Source organism: Rattus norvegicus, chromosome 8 (genome assembly GCF_021556685.1).
Source record: "Rattus norvegicus strain SHRSP/BbbUtx chromosome 8, alternate assembly SHRSP_T2T, whole genome shotgun sequence".
Classification (NCBI taxonomy): Eukaryota; Metazoa; Chordata; class Mammalia; order Rodentia; family Muridae; genus Rattus; species Rattus norvegicus.
The window spans coordinates 107,406,912-107,427,500 of NC_141541.1; the positions used below are offsets into that span (position 1 = coordinate 107,406,912).

Genomic DNA, 20,589 nt, shown 5'->3' on the forward strand with positions numbered 1-20,589 from the left:
TTCAAACCAGGCTGTCTCCCACGTCTGTACAGTTGGTAGAGCCCCACTGCTAACTAACTGTGCTAATATTCTTTTCCTGGAATAGCATCCGAAGTGGCCGTAAGTCATAAAATACTTTAAGTATTTCAACAATTGTCAGTTTATAACTTTATAAGGATAACAAAAATACCATGGTGGGCTGGCAGAGTAGTTCGGTAGGTAAGGTACTGTGGCCAAGCCTGAAGAGCCTAGTTCCATTTCTGGAACTGATGTAGTGAAAGGAGAGAGCCGTTCTAACAAGTCACCCTCTGACTTCCGCCCCGAGCGCCAAGCCCACCATGGAAAGGGTAGAGTCTTTGTCTTATAATTTATCAGTCAAAAAAACAGTAAAGGCTGGTCCTGGTGGCTCCAGGCCAGCCTGGGCAACTCAGAGAGACCTTGTCTCACTCAAAATAGAACTTAAAAACAAAAAAACACAAAAAAACCCCCAAACAAACAAACAAACAGGGGTGGGGCGAGGTAGAGATTGGGCCTGAAGAGATGGCTCAAAGGTCAAGTGTGTTTGCAGAGGGCTGAAGTCTGGTTCCCAGGACTCACACTGGTCAGCTCACAAACTGCTCTAGGGGGTCTGACTCTGTACTCTAGCATCTGTGGCTATCTGCACATAGGTGTGTATACTGTAACAAAAAGAGAAAGGGGCTGGGGCTGGAGCTTAGCAATAGAATGCTAGCCTATGTGCAAAAGGACCTGGGATCGGGGGAGGGAGATGGGGAAGGGAAGGGTGGTATGCATGTCTCATTGGAAGAGTCATGCTAAATGCTCCCAGAGAACCAAGAGGATATGCAGTATGCTTGCTAATTGAGCACGGAGAGCCAACAGGCACAAAATAAGGTTAAACATGTAGCAACTCACCAGGACCTTATAAACCTGGATAGAAAAATCTAGATTGTCAGTGTTATGAAAAATTATTGTTAGGGATTTAAAGAGGAGAATGATATGAGTGGAAAAAAATCACTTATCAAATAACTTATCAAATGTTCATAGGCTGTGCTGGGGAAGGGAGGCAGAGAGGGGAGGGTGGGAATGAGGAGCCCAGTGTAGAGGGTGGTGGAGTAGAGGGTAATGGACCAGATGAAGAGGCTACTGTGAGCATTGGGTTCCACCTTGTGGAATCACTGATGCCGTTTCATGGTGTGAATGAAGATTCTCCAGCTCATATTCGAGCAAGGACATTCTACATTCTCAGCACTTGGGGGAGGGGATCACGAGCTCAAGGGCAGCCTGTGTTTTACATACATAATGGTTAAGTATCAGGAGCACAGTCAGACAGCACACGGAAAACAGTATGAGTTCTTGGCACAGGGTAATAATTTAATAACTTAATGGTAATATCTGCCACACTTCTGGACTGCAAGAGCGTGCTACATTGTATGAAGGTAGAGCTTGAAAAGGTGACAAGGATTGTGAACTACAGAAATCGTGTGTTTATACCACACTATACCTTGGTCTAAAAGATGTGGTGAATCATATGAATCAGAAACACTAAACTAAAGGGTCGTATAGCTTTAAAGCACACTGCCTGAGTACTGCAGGCTATGGAGCGCTGAGGCAGGAGAATGACTGCCTCCATCAGGAACACAGGCTATGGAGCACTGAGTTAGAAGACTGTCTCCCTTACATCCATCAGGAACGCAGACAGACTATTAAAATGCAGGGCATCCTATTAACATAGAAATATGAGGTATGCTTTAATGCTAAGCTGAAACTTATCTTGACAGGTTTTTCTAAAAGCTAAAGGCTGGGAAATGGCTCGGTGGTGGACTGCCTGCATATCAACCTGCTCAGAGCCTTGAGTCCACTCCCTCCCCAGCACGGCATAAATTAGACGCCACGCCATGTGCTGTGGACTCCAGCACTCAGAAGGCTGGGGCAGGAGGATCTCCTGACAGTGGTCCTCAACTAAATAGTGAGTTCAAGGCCATCCTGAGCTTCATGAGACTCAGTTCATTCCCACAAAGTATTGATCAGGTTAAGTTACTGAAAGGGCAGTGAAATATGTGGCTGGAGAAATTCCATTTGATAAACTCAATTGATTGCCATGTGCTAAACTGAATTAAAACAGAAGCTCATACCTGTTTGGAAAGCACTTTCATGTGCCCCACGCTTCCCCGACAGTATGCCTCTAGGATGACACCAAACTGAATGGACACAGCAGGAGTGTGCACCTCTGACCTGCAGCAAAGCAATACTGAAATGGTTGGCAACCAAACACGTTAGAGCGTGGAGAACAGACACTGACCTCTAGTCTGCTAGGAAATGCTCTTCTGATGCCAACCAGTCGAGCTGTCCATTCCAAGCACTTACCAGGAAGATGGTCACATCCCAGTTAGGACTCAGAAGTCAGGGGATCTTAGTCAATTCTTTAATTGAAGAAAACTAATATTCCCACATTTCCCCTGAACTGCCTTTTGAAAGGGAAAGGAAATGTAACTTAGGTATTTGGAAAGAATTAGGTGGGAACAGAAGTCTATTTGGCTGTGGTCAATGAGCCATCAATATAACCATTTCTCTGTCCCCCTTTCCCACTGTCATTGAGTTCGTGTGCATAATGGGAGTGGGACACAAGCCATGGGTACACATGGAGGTCAGAGGTCAACTGAGGAGAGCTGGTTCTCCTCTTCCACGTTTATGTGGATTCCACGTACTGAACTCAGTTCGTAAGGTTTGCACGGGCGGAACCATTGCTCACTGAAGCAACGTGCTGGCCCCAGGTTTCTTTTCTCTCTCAAACAATGGTATACATGTATGAGGAGGGAAAAAATATGAAATATTTATGTTGTCATTCCCTGAGGGGTTCAAAATAGTACTGAATTGGATGAGAAGACAAACTATAAATAAAAAAGCCCAATATACCAACAAAAAAACCACTTTAGGATGCTTTAGTAGATAAAATCTGCTAAAATTAATACCATAGTATTACAGAGATCATAAGTCCTTCAAAAGCTTGTCAAAAAGAAGGAAGGCATTTTTCCCTGATAAACTTATATTAAAACAGTGAAGTAAGAAAATGAATGGTAACGAAGACTAAACTGACTACATATGTGCCAGACTCTGCCGTGAAGCCCTAGCACTACAAAGAAAACAAAACAAACACAGGCTGGAGAGGTAGCTGGGAGGTTAAGCACTGGCACTGCTCTTGTGGAGAACCCTGATTCAGTTCCTAGGACCCACACTTGACGGCTAACAACAGCTTCAGGGAGATCCTAGGCCTCTAGCCCCTATATCCATCTGTACTCGCATAAGCATGTAAATAACACAATTTAACAGTACATAAAGACTCTTGACTTCACTCAGTAACAGTAGTGATGATAACAGCAATCACAAACTGAAGCAGAGACACGCCTCAGTGCTTAGAAACATGGGCTGCTCTCACAAAGGACCCAAGCTGTGTTCCCAGTTCCCACATGGCAGCTCACAACTGTCCATAACTGCAGTTCCAGGGCCCAACGCCCTCTCCTGGCCACTGTATGCATCAAAAACATACAAGCGTGCCTATACATACGGGTAAAGCAATCATACTCATAGAATAAGGGCTGGAGAGACGGCTCAGTGGTTAAGAGCACTAGCTGCTCTTCCAGAGGTCCTGAGTTCAAATCCCACAACCACATGGCAGCTCACAGCTGTCTGTAACTCCTGTTCCAGCGGATCTGACATCCTCAAGCAGACATACATGCAGTAGAATCACCAATGTACATAAACTAAAAATATTTTTTTAAAAAGAACACATGAAGTTGGGAGGGAAAAGTGACAGTAGAGGTTGGAAGAAAGCGGATAGGGGTGGATTTGATCAGAGCACACACAAAATAAAAATATTAAATCACTATTTTTAAATGAAAACTAGTTTGTTAGAAAATGTTATAACGGTTACTAGTTTTAGTTAAAAATCTAGAAAGCGTCATAGAAAACTTACCTGAAATACTTTGCCAAATGATGAAAACAGAATTTAGGTGTTAAAAAGTAAGAGGAGGCAGCAGAGAGTGTAAATGTTAGGGATGGATCAGAAACCAGCGCGCTTCTGGCTAGTCCACTGCGTGTCTGACATCACGCCACATTAGTTATTAGAGCACATAATGGTATCAAGTTGGAACAGGACACACTTACCTAAGATGCCAAAACAGAAACTGGCCAATCCTCCGGTTGTCAAGTGCTCTTTCCAATAGGAATCTGGAGAGGGCACAGTCAAGAAAAGGCTCGTACTTCAAAACTTGCACCAACTGTAAAAGATACTGAGAGAGTTCTTCATCACTGAAAGAAACAAAAGGGAGAGAAACTCAGCCACCTGTGCCAGAAGATGATCCCTCCCTACATCTGTCACACTCCACATGGCTAACGTGCTTGGGTCTCCTGGACCAGGCTTATCACATGTTTACAGTCACTGTACCACGTGAGTACACATGAAATCTGCCAGGAGTCCTGCCCACTGTCCCCAAATGGCCACTTTAACATAACTTTTTTTATTGTGTGTGTGGCGTGTATGTGGTGTGTGTATCAGTGTTCAGAGGACATGTGGTGGAGTGAATTCTCTCATTCTCTGTTTAGATAGGTTCGAGGGGTCAATAAGGACATAAGGCTTCCATGGTGACATTTCTCCATGTCCACTTATCCCTACAGCTACTAGAAACAACTATAAAGGGGGAGGCTGCTTCTCCTATTCATAGGATTTTACATCTCAGACTATTACAGAGGTTACATAGTTTCTTCTGCCAAAACTAAAATAGCTGATCTTAAAAGCAAGGAGGGAACATAGCCAGGACTGGGGGCAGGAGGATCAGTCTGAGTTTGAGAACTAGCTAGCCTGGGCTACACAGTGAGTTCAAGGGTAGATTCCATGAGAAAATAAACAAATAGTCTCCATCATAGACTACCAATCCTTCTTATTTGGGTAATTAATAGGCTGTGGTGAAGGAAGGAGGGGACACAAGCACGGCTGCTCCCTTTGGAAATGTTGGCTTCACGGGCTAGCCTAGGCAGGCACTTGGACACCGAGATTTCAGAACTCTGTGCAGTAGTAAAAGGAAGAGTGGCCTGGCATACAGCAGCAAAGTTTGTGCTGCAGAACCAGCAGAGGGCGCTAGCGTAAGCTTCACAAGGCCCTTACCTTACTAATGCAACATTCAGGGGGCCACCGTCTTCCCTACCCACCCATCACTTATCCTAAAAGAGATACCTCATCTGTCGCAGGCAGCCTACAGCGTACTCTCGGACATACTGGTCTGGATAGTTGAAATCCAGGAGTTCCAGTGCTTCCCTGGGTGGCAGTTTGGGCCAAATCTGCAGGAGCGCCTGAAGCTGTTTAAAATTAAAATTGGGTCAGAAGTCTGGTGGACAAAAGTAACTTATCTTTCCTGGCACATGGGAACCAAGATGAGTCAAAAAAAAAAAAAAAAAAAGAAAAATGTAATTACTGATGCCTCAAACATTCTGGCAAATGCAGACTAACAAAGGTTGTCTTTGTTTCTGAAAAGTTGTATATAAGTTTAAGAGGTTACTATGTGCGTACGGAAGACAGAGTAAGATACTGCAGGTGTCTACAGAGATCAGCCACTGCATATCTTAAGAACAAAACAAGTGTAAATAAATAGGTCAAGTCTCAAGCTAAGACAGATATACTAAGAGAGTCAGTAACTCACTACAAATTACAAAGTTCAGTACGTATGCATGTGTGTGTGTGTGTGTGTGTGCATTTGTTTGTTTGTTTCTTCTGAGGCAGAGTTTTTCTGTGGAGCTCCAACTGTCCTGGAACTCAGTCTGTACACTAAGTTAGTCTAGAACTCAGAGTTCAGCCTGTCTCTGCCTCTTGAGTACTGAGTACACCACCAAGCCCATCTGCTTTTAAATGAATTTTTAAAGAAATCTATTACTACAGATTTTTTTTATTGACCAGAACACACTTGAACTCCTCAAATGAGAATAAATGCCAGTAATCCACAAGAACTGATTAGTGCCTACATTCTTTTTAATGGCTAATAAATCCTATCACAAGTGCTAACTGGACATTAGACAGCAGCCAGGTGTCCGGATACTGACTGTCATCCAAGATGCCCTGAGCAAGAGCTGAGCTGCAGGTGAAGACGTTGAAGCCACACCAGGTCTTCTGAAGAGGAACTCTGCCGTGACTGTGAGGTGGAGAGTCCTCTTTCTGTCGGTCTAATACATTACAGGGCAGAGTCTCACAGGGACAGATGACTGGGAATAAAACTTGTTCTGACTGAAGGTGGAAAAAAATCTTGATTTGTGGCAATCAAATCAAAGTTCAACACTTGATAAAACCTTGCTCTCTGGTGTTTGCTATCTCCTGTTGGGTTTTTGAGTATCCTGTACAGCAAAGTCCTGGGCAAGATCAGTGTAGAGAGCTGTGTGGATTAGATTACAGGGAGAAGAGGATGCTCCTTCAGAATCTCAAAATCGAGTGTGCCATGCATGGTGGCACATGCCTTCAAACCATCACCTGGGAAGCAGAGAAGGGTGGATGTAGTGAATGTGAGGCCAGTGTGGGCTACACAATGAGTTCTAGGCAGGCCAGGGCTTCAGGGTAAGACCCTGCCTAAACAACAAAACCGCTCACTCGGGTTCTATGATGAGACTGGTAGAAGGTATCGGGGCCTGACTATCATCCAATCTGAGAGGTGACAGCTCCTGAACTGCTGTTCCAGCTGATGTTAACGTAAGGCCTGGCCACCTCACCCCAATCCCAGGGTCTCTGAAGGTACACAGACTGTGTAAGGTTTTAAAACCTCACAAATAGCTCCTGCAGAGAATTACCCAGCAAGCTAGGTATCACGGTGTGTATCTGTGATCCCAGTACTTGAGGGCTGAGACAGAGGGACTGGACATTTGAGAGCAGCTAAGGTTATACAAGTAAGAACCTACCTATCTTTAAGAGAAAACAAAGACATCCAACAAATGGAAATACTTCTGTGGGAAGATATTTTATACAAAATCAAAAGTAGTGTATATGCACACGCACACGCACACGCACGCGCGCCTACGGAAAGCTTTTTTGTTATTTGAAGTTAAAAGAAAGTGGAGGGAGAGAAGAAAGGGAAGGAAGAGGAACAAGGAATTTTCCGTCACCTGAGCAACATCTTCAAGTTTATTCCATTTGATTGACAGGAGTAGTTTTGGCAGTGACTGTGGGAAATTTTCTCGGCAGTCTTGCCGTAGAGTCCAAATAAGGTCCATTTCGTTCTCACACAGCTGAGACAGGGGGTCCCTGTCCAAGATTTCTTTCAGTACAGCAAGAAACTTTTTCCCACCACGACTCTTTAGAAAAGTAAAATATATGGAATTTAGCTGTGCAAACCACCAGCAACCATCCAGCACATTTGTATACAGTGACTTAAAACTGTGAGCTTTACCAACTGAAATTCTGTACGATTTAATTAACATGGATTCTTTTAAAAAGTTTGCATTGCTCTGTATTTATGGGTTATAAGCTATGTAATTCTTTTTTAAAATCCAAGTGCAAACACTAGATGGCACTGTTGCTTTAGGTTAAATACATCATACCGTTTAACTAGCTTATACATTCACTATTATCTGAGTTAAATCTTCCTTTAACTTGGTATGTAGATCAGGCTGGTGAGCCTCTGCCTCCCAAGGGCTGGTATTAAAGTCGTGCCGGGTGGCAAGCACTTTCATCTCCTGAGCCAACTCACCATCTCCTGATTTCTACCAACCCCAGCCCCTTCCCCCAAGACAGCCCAACAACACATAACCAGTAAAATAAAATAGTAAGCCGAGACCATGGCTTGTGTCTTGGCAAAAAGACATAAAAGTTCTATAAATTAAAAACCCTATGATTGAATTGGAGAGATGGCTCAGAGGTTAAGGGCACTGGCTATTCTTCCAGAGGTCCTGAGTTCAATTCCCAGCAACCACATGGTGGAGACAGAGCACTGTATATATACTACACACACACACACACACACACACACACACACACACACACACACACAAATCTAACAAACAAATAAAAGAACCCTATGATCACAAAACAGCAGAACTCTGTAGTCTTAGAACATTTACTCAGTTGCAAAGCACTGGCCCAGTTCATAGGATTCCATCCTAACACAGAAATGAAGATGTCCCTCCCCTAGTGCTGCTGTAAACCCAGCATTCTGAAGGAATCAAAGTGCCAGTCAATCCGGGTGACCACGTTTAACTATCAGCAGCAACAACAAAACCGCCTGCCAGATGTGGGACGACCTGCAACCCCAGCACTCAGAAGGCTGAGGCAGGAGATTCAGGGACTATAGGCATCTGTCTTCTGCCTCACAGGAGTCTAATGCCAATCTGTCTACAATGTGGTGGACGTGTGAATATGAAATGCACGTGAACCTAACAGGGACCCTTTAGTGAGAGAATGCAGGTGTGACGAGGGATTGGGGCCTTCAGGCTCAGGGAGCTGTGAGGTGCTAGGCACAGTTCTAGGGAACTCCAGTCCAGATTCAAAGGGGGTAAGGGGTAGGGGGCAGCTAGAATTCACATGGTGTTTGCCTGAAGAGTAAGGATTGGGAGACTAAGGTATCTGCCTGAAGAGGGAACAGTGTAGCTGGCCATGCATGTCCATTCCTGTGTTATGCTGTGACAGTAATCCTGTCAGCAGGGAAGTGCTGTCAGGAAGTGAAGTAAAAATGTTGGACCCTTGGGAGCTGCCAGGTCCCAGGATACTTGGGAATCTCCACGTGTAGGAGTCTAAATCCTGAAGGCACATTACAGTGAACAGGCAGATAACCAGAGTTTAAAACTCAAGAATACAGAAACCAAGAATCCACAGCTTTGTGGAAAACGGGGGAGGGCGTTGTTCCAAGTAAGAATCTGAGCTGGAAGCTATCTCAACGGAGGTAGGAATGCTTGGTGTGCCAACACAAAGACCTGGACTGTGCCCCCCACATCCCCGCCCCAGGACCCGTGAAGGCCAGGCCAACCATGAATCTGTAGCCATCCATGCAGAAGACAAAGCAGGTGGGTGGCTTCTGGTAGCTTGCTAGCTACTCAGTCTAGACACCACCTCATGGTGACCAGACTCTGTGGGAAGCAGTAAGACTTAAATAACGTCTCCACTTTGAAGATGTATAGACTTTAATATTAAAAAACAATACATGCTGTCGGCGGCAGTGATCAGGTCTGTTACCAGCCTATACCAAGACACATGTTTCCCTTTCCCAAAGCCTGTCCCACCGAAGCTTGCTCTGCCTCTCCAGAGCTGAATTTCTCTGGCAAACCCATGCTCGGCCAAGGTTACGCTCCCTTGCACTCAGTTGAATCCCCACAAGAAGGGAAACACTAGACAATCTTAGTTTAGAACCAACAGGTAACACAATCGCTGGGTGCAGAGATAGAATCTAATTTCACCAACTATTCTTAAGTTAAAAATCAAAATATAAGAGGAAATATGGAGACAAAGTATGAAGCAAAGACTGAAGGAAAGGCCATCCAGAGATTGCCACACATGGGGATCCATCCCACATGCAGTCACCAAACACAGACACTATTGCAAATGCCAAGAAGTGCATGCTGACAGGAGCCTGATATAGCTGTCTCCTGAGAGGCTCTGCCAGAGCCTGACAAATACAGAGGTGGATGCTGGCAGTCAACCATTGAACTGGGAATGGGGTCCTCAATGGAGGAGGTAAAAAGGACTGAGGTAGCTGAGGGGGTTTGCAACCCCATAGCACGAACAATAATATCAACCAATCAGACACCCCAGAGCTCCCAGGGACTAAACCACCAACCAAAGAGCACACATGGAGTGGCCCATGGCTCCAGCTGCACATGTAGCAGAGGATGGCGTTGTCGGGCATCAGTGGGAGGAGAGACCCTTGGTTCTGTGAAGGCTCGATGCCCCAGTGTAGGGGAATGCCAGGGTGGGGAGGGAGGAAGAGAGTAGGTAGGTAGGGGAGCACCCTCATGGAGGCAGAGGGTAGGGGGATGGGATAGGGGATTTCTGGAGGGGAAACCAGGAAGAGGGATAACATTTGAAATGTAGATAAAGAAAATATTCAATTAAAAAAATGTAAAAAAAAAAATCAGAAATCTTCTGGTGGTGGATCTTGGCAGATCCTGGTGAATCTGCCATCTGAACTAACAGCCTCCACCTACAGTGTCTTCTTGCTCCCGCAGTCCAAAGGACCGCCCTCCTCCTGCCTTCCCTCTTCTTCTTTGCTACTTGAAAAAACACAGCCTTCTCAGTTAACCAATACTAAGATAGCATTGGAATTCTGTGGTGTGCACCAGCAGCTACTGTGGGCCACTACCCTGAACTTATACAGAAAAGGGCTTCCCATTCAAGTCATACAAGCCATCAACACTGAGCTACATTTAGCCAGCAATGAGTTGCTCACACCTTTTCACACTCAAAGACTACGTCAGAGTTATGACTCCCACACATTCCTTACAACAGATGAGGTGAAGACCCTCATATTACACAGAGCTCTGTAGTAAGGGCCAGATAGAGCTTGATACTTACTGATACGTTCGCACTGTCTCCACTGGCAATCTCAGCTGCCTTCTCAATGATCTGTTGGGAGAAAAAAAAACTTACATTTTGTCGTGATATTTTCAATGTTCATAACTATGTATGCATTTCAATTACAAGGGACTACACATGCTTGGCACTCAAAGCCTTTATAAATAGAAAAAAAATTAAATGGAACAACCCCAAAATTCAGTGTTCCCCCAAGGGTTTCAAACCCTGACAACAGGGAAACCATGGCGTCACTGAGGGGACTGCAGAGCAAGGCGCTCATGGCTCCTAAGTAAGATAGGTAAGTGGTACTAGGGTGGGGCTGAAGCAATGGCTCGGTGGTTAGGAGTACTTGCTGCTCTTCCAGAGGACCTGGGATTGCTTCCCAGGACTCACATGGGGGTTCACAATCATCTGCAAATGGAGTTTCAGGGGCTCTCATGTTACCTTTTGGCCTCCCTGGGAACTGCAGGCATATGGTACACAGATATATGTGTCGGCAACACACTCCATGTATAAATAAAGATAATCTTAAAAAATTTAAAGGGTTCTAAAGGCGAGACCACCGACTGTCCAGCAGCCTGAGCAGGTAGACGACACACAGAGGTCCACCTGCTGCCAGGCAACGCGGATGAAGGAGAACATCCAGAGACCAGGCTGCAGCCACATGGCACGGGCACGCCGTATACACAGGGGCCCACGTGCCGAGGAGTGGGCAGAGGAGGACACCTAGAGGCCCACCGGCCACATGGCCTGCCCACAGTGGGAGCCACCGCAATGTGCAAGTGTGTGGTGGACAGATGGGAGAGGAGGGTTCACACGTCTGAATGTTAGGAACTGGAGACCGGAAGGGGGGTAGAGAGGAGCAGCCTGTTGTGAGTAGCCATCCTGGCCACCTGAGGCCCTGGTGAAGTCCCAGCCAGTACTGCCACCTGAGGCTATGTTTGGGTCTGTGTTGATGTTCATGGCTCATATGACCATTAGAGATGTGCAGATGTCCCTGGTCTGGCAGCCACCCAGGGAAGTACAGTGGAGCTGGCCCTGGTAACAGGCCTTGGGTAAGCTGTTAGCATCAGAGAGTTGACTCTGCCAGCCACTCATCTGCCATGAGGTGACATGGAAAGGAGGTGGTGTGTGTCCCCCCACCTCCACCTGCTCCTCACCACTGGTGGGAGTTTGGAGAGCAGATGACCTGGCCCTGCCTGCGGAGGCCCTGAACATACCGGTGCCACACAGTGAGCCGGCTCTGGTGACATGAATGCAGGTGAGCCGCCCGGAGAGCATGAGAGCTGAGCGAGGGAGCGTTCACCCTGCTTCTTGCTGGCTATGGCACTGGGCGAGTTACCCAAGGCAGGGCTGAAGACTGTGCTCTGGTGATGTGGGTAAGGGAGAGCTGGTGGGCTGACCAACTCAGCCACCACCAATGCCCAGATCCAGGGCTCTGAGTTGGCCCACCCTAACATCTACCTCATTTTTGAAATGCTGGAGCACATGGAGACCAGCACTGCTGATCCAAAGCTGCAGGATCCCCATGACACAGGGCAACAATAGGATATCCAAGGAAAGTCTTGGTAAGGACTGGGTATTGATAAGATATCAGAAGCCAGGGGCCTCAAAACAGACCCATGATTCACTGCAGTGAACATTTACAAGTAAAGATATCTGAGACACAGGAACACACTACAGCTTCCAGGATGCTTTGTTTTATTTTCCTTTGGTGGGTAAGGGGAGGTCACAAGGACAGAGAGAAAGGGATGGGGGATGTGTAAATTAGGGTGCATGCTGTGAAACTCACAAAGAATCAGTAAAAAGGTTTTAGAAAAGTTACTCAGCAGTAAGCCTTATTCTATTTTATTTTCTACAGTTAACAACTATTAAGACATAAGGTGCGTGTTCAAGAGGAAAGGATTTGCCTAGTATGGGCGAGGTCCTGGAAGACCCAGAATCGAAGTAAGTCTGAGGCCAGTCTACTGAGGGATGCAGTGAAATGAGAGGCAGGATGGCAGCAAGTGCAGGAGAGGAGGTAACAAAGCGGCTTGGTGGAGGTGCAGCTCAAGGACAGAGCGGTTTCCAGCACTTGGCTGACCCCCAGCTCCACAGTAAAAATCCTGCAGAAGCACTGACACCGTGGATGCTGAAAAGCAGTTCTCAGTTCCCTTGGTTCAGAGAGAGGGCTCCTGCTCTTGAAAAGACTGGAACCTACCAATGTGAGGAGACAGGAAGTGCCAGCCTCTGACTGACTCAGAGTTTGTTAAAAGTGGTCATTCCCAGAGCAGGGCGCTGACCCCAGCCTACTGCACAGGGTGGTTCCTAAGGTCACATGAGAGCAGCACTACTACTAAGCAGTGGGCATAAAACTCCCGTGTAAAACAGGAGAGAGAGAGAGTACAGGGGCAGTGGGGACTTTAGAAGTTCCTGCCTTTTGCATCTGTATGACTCATTTGTAGTCATCAAACTCTCACTGGGACAGAAGGACCAATCAAGGCCTGCCAGGCAACTTGACACAAAAGAAATTTTAAATGGAGGCCAGACAGAGCTACAAGGTGAGGCCTGATTCACAGAAAGGAAAACAGGGTAGGGGCAGGAATAGAGCTCTGCAGTGGAGGACTTCTCACACCTACAGTCTCAGTACTCAAGAGGCTGAGGCGGGGGAGCTGAGAGACTTGAGTATTAAGGATGACAAAGTGACAGTGAAATCATACATGTAAAGAAACTCAACGTCTCTAGAATGAGATAAATGCAATGTATTTGTACAGTCTGTTAGATTGGTGATCACTGAAGACACACCATAGCTGACAACAGTCACCAGAAGACCACAGAAGGCAGCACGTGAAGTGGTGGCTCATGAACAGGTTCTTATGTAAGGACAGCTCAGGGGCACAGAAACTCGTCACATTCATCACCTTCATTTTTACCTGCTCGGTATGTATAAAATGGCGAGCTCCTAACATAGCAGCTGTTTTAAGAAGTGTAGCTCTTTATTTGGTTTTGCTGGGAATTGAACTCAGGACCTCTGGAAGAGTGGTCAGTGCTCTTAACCAGTGAGCCATCTCTCCAGTCCTACGCACTAGCTTTCTTAGCATGCAAAATGAACATGTCAGTCCTGTTTCAGCCACTACCAAGTAACGTCATTCAGAACCGTGCATGCAGCTTATACAGTAAGGATGTATTTGAAACAGAAGCTCTCACCAGAGATTCTACTGAAGTCACTGCCAGGTATGGCCCTCACACCTGTAGTCCTACCTCTTGGAAGGTGGAGGCAGGAAGATTGTCGACTCAAAGCTAAGTGTGAACTAACCGTGAGTTCGAGGCCCTGCTGGCTACAGTGCGACACTGTCTCAACAGCCACTGCCCTCAAAGTCCCGACAGTAGTAATACTCAGCAGGAATCATCTCCTTCCATTGTATCCTTACCTCTGCATACACATGACAGCATTTATACAGCTCACTGCACATTCAGTTATGTGTGAATGCACCTAAGAGACTTTTTACCTCAGAAAAGAACTCAAACAAGTAAATCTCCTGTTAGAAACACAGCTCCCAAACTCCAGAGACGCCATGTTTCACTCAGGCAGCGATGAGCACAAACCAACTGCCATGTAGCACAGCCCTCCACTGGATCTGCACTGAGGTGGGGTGACCATGCACACTAGGAATGACGTACATAAGTCCTCCGTGCATGCGGCCCTTTAGTTAGCTTACCTTATCGAAGGGGGGGTAATAATAAGGCTGCTTCTTGTTCTCCGGAAACTTAATGTGCAAGGCAGTTGCATTCTCAGCGTATGGGTTCGTCTGCACAGTCCCCATGGGGTTCAGCATTTCTTCCAGCTCATCTAGAACATGCAAAGAGTCTGGATTTATATTTGGTTAGTTAAGAAAACATTTTTGGAACTTTAATAAATAAAAATCTGGAATTAGTGTTCTTTCAGGAAAATACCCTAAAGGTTGTATCACCTAGGCAATTTAGCACAGTGCAGCAGTAAGGCCTAGGCACATGGAAGGATTCATTCCGCCTGGTCATAATGCTAACAACCGGAAAACAAATGCCTTTGCTGCTCTCTGTGGCTGCAGAGCATTCAGTCACCAGTCAGGAAGACTAGGAGCAATAAGGCCCGCTATACAGATGGTCCTGTGCCTTAGCTTTCCTTAAAAATAAAATGTTCAAAACAAGGATACTCTCATTAAAATCATATGTACTGTGTTAGTAGAACATATAATTTATATAATCATATAATATAATATACACTATTTATTATATACAATATACATATGTATATACACACAAGAAACGTCGTGTCTATAGCAAAATACTCTGTGTCAGTTAATCTGGGTATAGATAACAGGTAGCACGGGCTTTTAATCAAAAGAATCAGGATGCAGGGGCAGGACAGGTGGAGCTCTGTGAACTCAAAGCCAGCCTGACCCCCCCCCCCCCCAAAAAAAAAAAGGCCAACAAAAGAGAAATAACCAAGACAGGTTTTTTTGTTTGTTTGTTTGTTTTTTACTGAAATAGTGCACTAGTGAGTCAAAGAAACATGGACTGGTGCACCAGCAAGAAAGTAACCAGCTGCTGTCATGACTAATGTAAATCTTAGCCAGTGTTGGCGGCTCACACCTTTATCCCAGCAGGTGGAACTCTGGAGTCGGAGACCAACCTGGTCTACAGAGTTCTAGGACAGCCAGGGCTATACAGAGAAACCCTGTATTGGAAATTAAAAGAAAAGAAGAAAAAGAAAAAGAAAAGAAGAAAAAAGTACATCTTACCAGGAAACGAAGACCAGCTGTGCAATATTACGTCTCCAGACCTCAGCTGTCCTTTGAAGTCAAAAACCATGGTGTTTACCCATGCAACAGGATAATGCTGTTGAAAATGGCATTGCATAAATAAACTCAGAATAGACTTTAAGTAATTTCGCAAAACGCACGGCCCCTGTTTCAATGTAAGTACTAGAAATTTCTGATGTTCTAGGTAGTTTCCAAAAGTCCATGCAAATCGGAAACAGTATAGAAGCCATTTCAGTATTTTTATAACTTTTAAGAACATTTCTACAAGCCAATTAATACATCACAATAAAACAGCATGCCCACAAAACGGAAACATTTCTGAAACTGAGGGAGTTTGTAAATGATTAATACAAGATGGGTGGCCGGCAGATCCGTCATGGGACTGCAGGGACTGTGTGCACTGCTAACTAGGGAGGGGCACTTCTCACCCCTGCATGGCACAGGAAGCCAAGGGGGAACAACTGCTGTGAGTGTGAGGCTGGCCTGGGCTGCACAGCAGGCTATAAAGAGCAGCTTGCTCTATAGAAGGAGATCTGGTTGTTTGTTTTTTAAAAAGCCAGGCGGGCACAGTGGCCTTCAGTTGTAGCACAGCAAACCACACATGAGACAACAAAAGTGGCAGTGCGCTGCTAGGACTCTGTCTGAACGGCCTGCTAGGATTTTTGAAGGCTTTAGAGCATTTGTCTAGCAAGAGGATGCCTTCGGTTGGATTCTCAACACCACTTAGAATTGGTGGCAGGGCTCACACCTGTGCTGCCAGGCCTTAGGAATGAGAGCAGGGGAATTAGGAGTTCAAGGTCTTCCTCGGCTAAACAGCCTGCTTAGGGCCAGCCCCGGTCACCCTCTTTAAACGTACATAAACAAATAAATAAATGTGTGTGCACATTTATATATACACATTTCTGAAACCTTTGAGAATTTTATTATCTTCAAGATAAAAAAACCCACAAAGGGATCAGCCCTTCTATGGTGTTTGAGACAGTAAAATTTATTTTTAGAAGGATATATCATAATAATCAGAGAGAGTGCTTATGTTCCTAGATCTTTCTTCCCATCTTTAGTGTTGTTGTAGACCAGGCTAGTCTCAAACTCACTATGCAAGCAAGGATAACAAGACAGAAAGATCAAGAGTTCAAGGTCATCCTTGGCTACAATTGATGGGCTAGCCTGGGCTATAAGAGACCCTATCTGGTGTGGGGAGGGAGAGAGTGAAGAAGGGGTGAAGTAGGGAGTGCATGAGTGAGCATGAGGAGGGGACAGTAAATCATTTGACTAGTGATATGAAATGGAAAGGCTAGGACTGTGGGTCAGTGGTCACCCAGAGCGCACAGGAGGCCCTGGCAATCCATATCACTGGAAAAACACATAGAACAAAACCACTGCTGGTTCTAAGACAACTCTGATGGCACACACTTGCCCTCAGTAGAGAGAGGCAAGGGGACTGAGACTTCTAGTGACGCTCAGGCAGCCTGAACTACACAGAAAGACTTGTCTTTAACATAAGAAATACATGTAGTGGGGGGGGGTGCATGGAAGATGGCCAACAGGTCTAACATCCTTAGCTAGGACTTCAAGGAAATCCAAGGAATCCTGAGAGTTAAAGGTCTGTTTACACTAAAATGACAGCAAAACAGCAACAGAGCTTACCTAACACTAACAAGAAGGCTTAATTTTCATTTAAACTGGTATCAGTCATGCTTTTGTGTCTTAAAAGTTACATCAGGTGTGCTGAGTGAGGTACAATCTATGAGCTTCCTAGCATTTAAACTCTGAATGGTCAATACATTTCTAGTACCTAGAATTCTACCTAAGGAACTCTGGGCCGGCTGATAAGATGTCTTACTCTTCATGTGCAGCGGTTCATACTTGCTGTCTGATCCAGAGGCTGAAGCAGGAGTGTCCCAGCTACGCAATGAGTGCTGGGCCACCCTAAAGTTTTATTAATCTGTATCATGAAATCTCTTGAGAAAACAACATAAAAAAGACATGAACATGGAAACTCATTATCTTCTTGAAATTAGTTCTTAGGGTTCGTCACACGAAATAATTTAACTTCTGTTATTCAATTATCCCACAGCCCTAAAATGTGCCATTATATAAATAATTTTCTGAAGTTATTTCATTACCACTTTTCCTGCTTTCCTGATGGTCTGATATTTAGAGGGATTAATAGTTTTTGTTGATTTCTTCGTTTTTACTTTATCCAAAACTGCGTAAACAGCAAAACATAATCGAGCCATTCTTGGTAAGTCACAAATATTAATATCAAATTCCAGTTGTTCATTCCAAATATGGTCATTCTTTCCTGATATCTCTGAGCTTACGACGGTTTTACACAGGAGCTCGGTTCCATGAAAAAGTCCGGCTCTGACATGAACCTGTGGTGGGAGAAGAAACCAGTCTTGAGTACTGTGTATCTGAAACGTGTGCTCAGGGACAATGAGAACACTGGAGAACTGGGCGGCAACAGTCAGACATTACCTACGGGTGTGGCGAGCACTCACTACATAGTGCTGAGGTAATCTGGGTTTCCCTCAGTAAGTGGAATAGCTACAACAGCCAATACTGGTCAAAACACCAATGGTCTCCATGGAAGAATGGAACTATAGAAGAGGGATTCAAGGACAGCCTCCGCTACACAGCAAGTTTGAGACCAGGGTGGACAATGTGAGACTCTATCTCAGAAAGCTTAGCCAAACAAAAGGAAAAATAAACATCATCGTATGTTATCAGACAGCTAAAGATAATCTATCCGTATGCATATTCATGCTAAGCATCACTCGGGTTTTCACATACAGGACAATGCAGTGCACATATAAAATGTCCAGTAAGATTGACCTGTGCCAGGGATGTAGCTTAGGTGGCGTACTGCTCGCCTAGCACACACGGAGCCTCCAATCTGATTCCCAGCACCACGCATAAATAAAACCAACCATCTGTGATTACACTTCCGTTCTTACCTTTAGTAGTGCCCTGACTTGGTGTACAGGGACTACATGCCAGCACAGCAAGAAATGCTACTGGAACAGATACATCTCTGTGTGTGTGTGTGTGTGTGTGTGTGTGTGTGTGTGTGTGTGTGTGTGTGTGTGTGTGCGCGCGTGTGTGCGCGTGTGTGCGCGCATGCGGCGGTTGTGCGAATGACACTAGAGGAAGAGGCTACATTGGATGTCTTCCTCGTCCACTGTCCACTGTACTTTTGAAGATGAGCTCTCTCAGTAAACTGGACCTTCTTATTAATCTGTCTTGGCTGGCCTCAAAAGAGTGATAGGTTCTCCTCTGAGGAGCCTGTTCTCAATATCTGGGCACGCCTGACTTTCTTTCTCATAACCCTCATGCGGAAACGTGAATCTTTAATAAAATCTCCTGCACTCAGGTGGTGGGGTCACGTAGATCTCTGAGTTCAAGGTCAGTCTGGTATATAGATAAACTCTAGGACAGCCAGAACTATACAGAAAAACCCTGTCTCAAAAAACAAAACAAAACTTAAAAAACAAAATAAAAACCAGTGGGGGGCAAAAGTAGAAATAAAAGCAGCTCTACAGGGTGGGGGAGCAGCAGCTGACAGCAAACTGCTTAATGGTTGCTACAGACAGGTATCAAGCAGGACAGCACCACACACAGAGCAATGGCACACTTTTGAAGACAAATGCCCTTGTATCATCTAATAGCCCTGTCTGACATATGACACATACTTACTCATTAAATAATCATATAGGATTTAATTATTTTTACATAGACTGGGGGCATAATGTTTACACTGTAAAGATCATCCTTGTGTTATTCAAATGTTTATTTCCCTGCCCTCATATCTCATTTCACTCAGGACACAGCACTGTAATACATCAGGAGCCTCCTGTCTCAAGTTTGTGTGAGCAGTGCTTACCATCTAGTCTCTGCCTTGTCTATAAAAATACAATTAAAGAAAAGTCAACCAGTAGACTGGCAGAAGACAGAATAGAGTGTCACTTCCACCAGCCAGGGGGAGGGGAAAGAGGGAAGAAAGGAGGATTCAGCCACAAGGAGGGAGAGAGGAGGCATCATGGGAAAATACACCTGAAGCCCAGAAGGCCAGACTGATACTAAAATGCAAGTATCTCGAGGAATGGCTAGGAGGTAGTCCATCCATTTAGCATCCACTTAAGACACCTCTGTCTTTCACTTTCAATCCATCGTAAAAATCAATTACAATATACCTACAACAGGATCTTAAATGAAGAATGGAATAACTTGGTTACCACTAAAAATATATTTGCACCGTGACCATGTTCTGGAAAAAAACATGAATAAAAGTAATTTATAGTTGGATGCCAGGATTATTAGTGACTGCCAACCCCTAAATGACCTTAGATTTTACTTTTGCTATCTTTTAAATATTTCCAAATTAATATTCTAGGATGCATTTAAATTGGTTAAGGACTTTACTTTTTAAACTGAAAACCTTATTGAGGACCAGTGTAATGGTTTAGCAGGTAAAGGTGCTTTGCTAATGTCCCTGACCCCTAAGACCCACACAGTGGAAGGAGAAACAATTCCCACAAGTTGTCACTTGGCATCCAAACATGTATGTGCAAACACACAATGGACAGATGGACGGATGAATGTTTTTAGATGTAATTTTTTTTCTGAGTAACACGCTTGAGTTCTGGCCTGCACGTGTGTGTGGATGTGTGTGTACACACCGTGCAGAAACAGACAGACAGACACATGTACAGAATGCAATAAATGAGGCTGCATATGTAGTCTCTGTACTTGGATGCAGACAACAGGATCAAGAGATTGAAGCATTGAGACCCAGTCTATCACCTCAGGAAAACAATCTGGAGCTAGAGAAGAGCCTTATGGAAGACAGAGTCAAGTTCAGTTCCCAGCACCCATGGTACCCTGTAACTCCAGCTATAGATGATCCAACGCCTTCTCCTAGCCCCCACAGGCAGCGGGACTCATGTGCACACACCACACACATATAAATTAAACATAAAATAAATCTTCCACCTGGAATACATAATGGAATAATGGTATAATGGAATACATCTTTAATCGCAGAACTTGGTGGACAGAGGGAGGTGGATCTCTGTGAGTTTGAGGCCAGCCACAGTCACACAGTGAGACCTATAAGACGACTGGTCCTTCTTTTTGGAGTCGGGGTGACAAAAGACATGAGGGAGGGAGGAAGCAAGCTGTCTAGCTTCTGAATTCCTTGGCTCCAAAATTCCTGGCAGGGCCTGCTTTTGCTGTGCTGATGTTTTGAATTTGTCTTCTCCCAGTACCTACAAATCACCAATTCTTCCATTTCAT

General features: G+C 45.0%; 1 protein-coding gene across 8 annotated transcripts in view; it reads right to left on the reverse strand.

Annotated features, from left to right (window-relative positions):
• Pik3cb (phosphatidylinositol-4,5-bisphosphate 3-kinase, catalytic subunit beta) overlaps positions 1-20,589 on the reverse strand; it is a 105,162-nt gene that overhangs the window by 19,302 nt on the left and 65,271 nt on the right. For all 8 annotated transcript variants that reach the window (XR_015627036.1, XR_015627038.1, XR_015627037.1 and 5 more), the window contains 8 exon segments: positions 17,418-17,669; positions 15,271-15,367; positions 14,209-14,339; positions 10,511-10,561; positions 7,114-7,302; positions 5,207-5,328; positions 4,141-4,284; positions 2,112-2,211 (listed from right to left, as the gene is read on the reverse strand). Coding sequence is in view for 5 of the 8 variants with exons in the window: in XM_087563983.1 (XP_087420109.1) it covers positions 2,112-2,211; positions 4,141-4,284; positions 5,207-5,328; positions 7,114-7,302; positions 10,511-10,561; positions 14,209-14,339; positions 15,271-15,367; positions 17,418-17,669 (1,086 nt within the window). In the remaining 3 variants the exon portion in view is untranslated.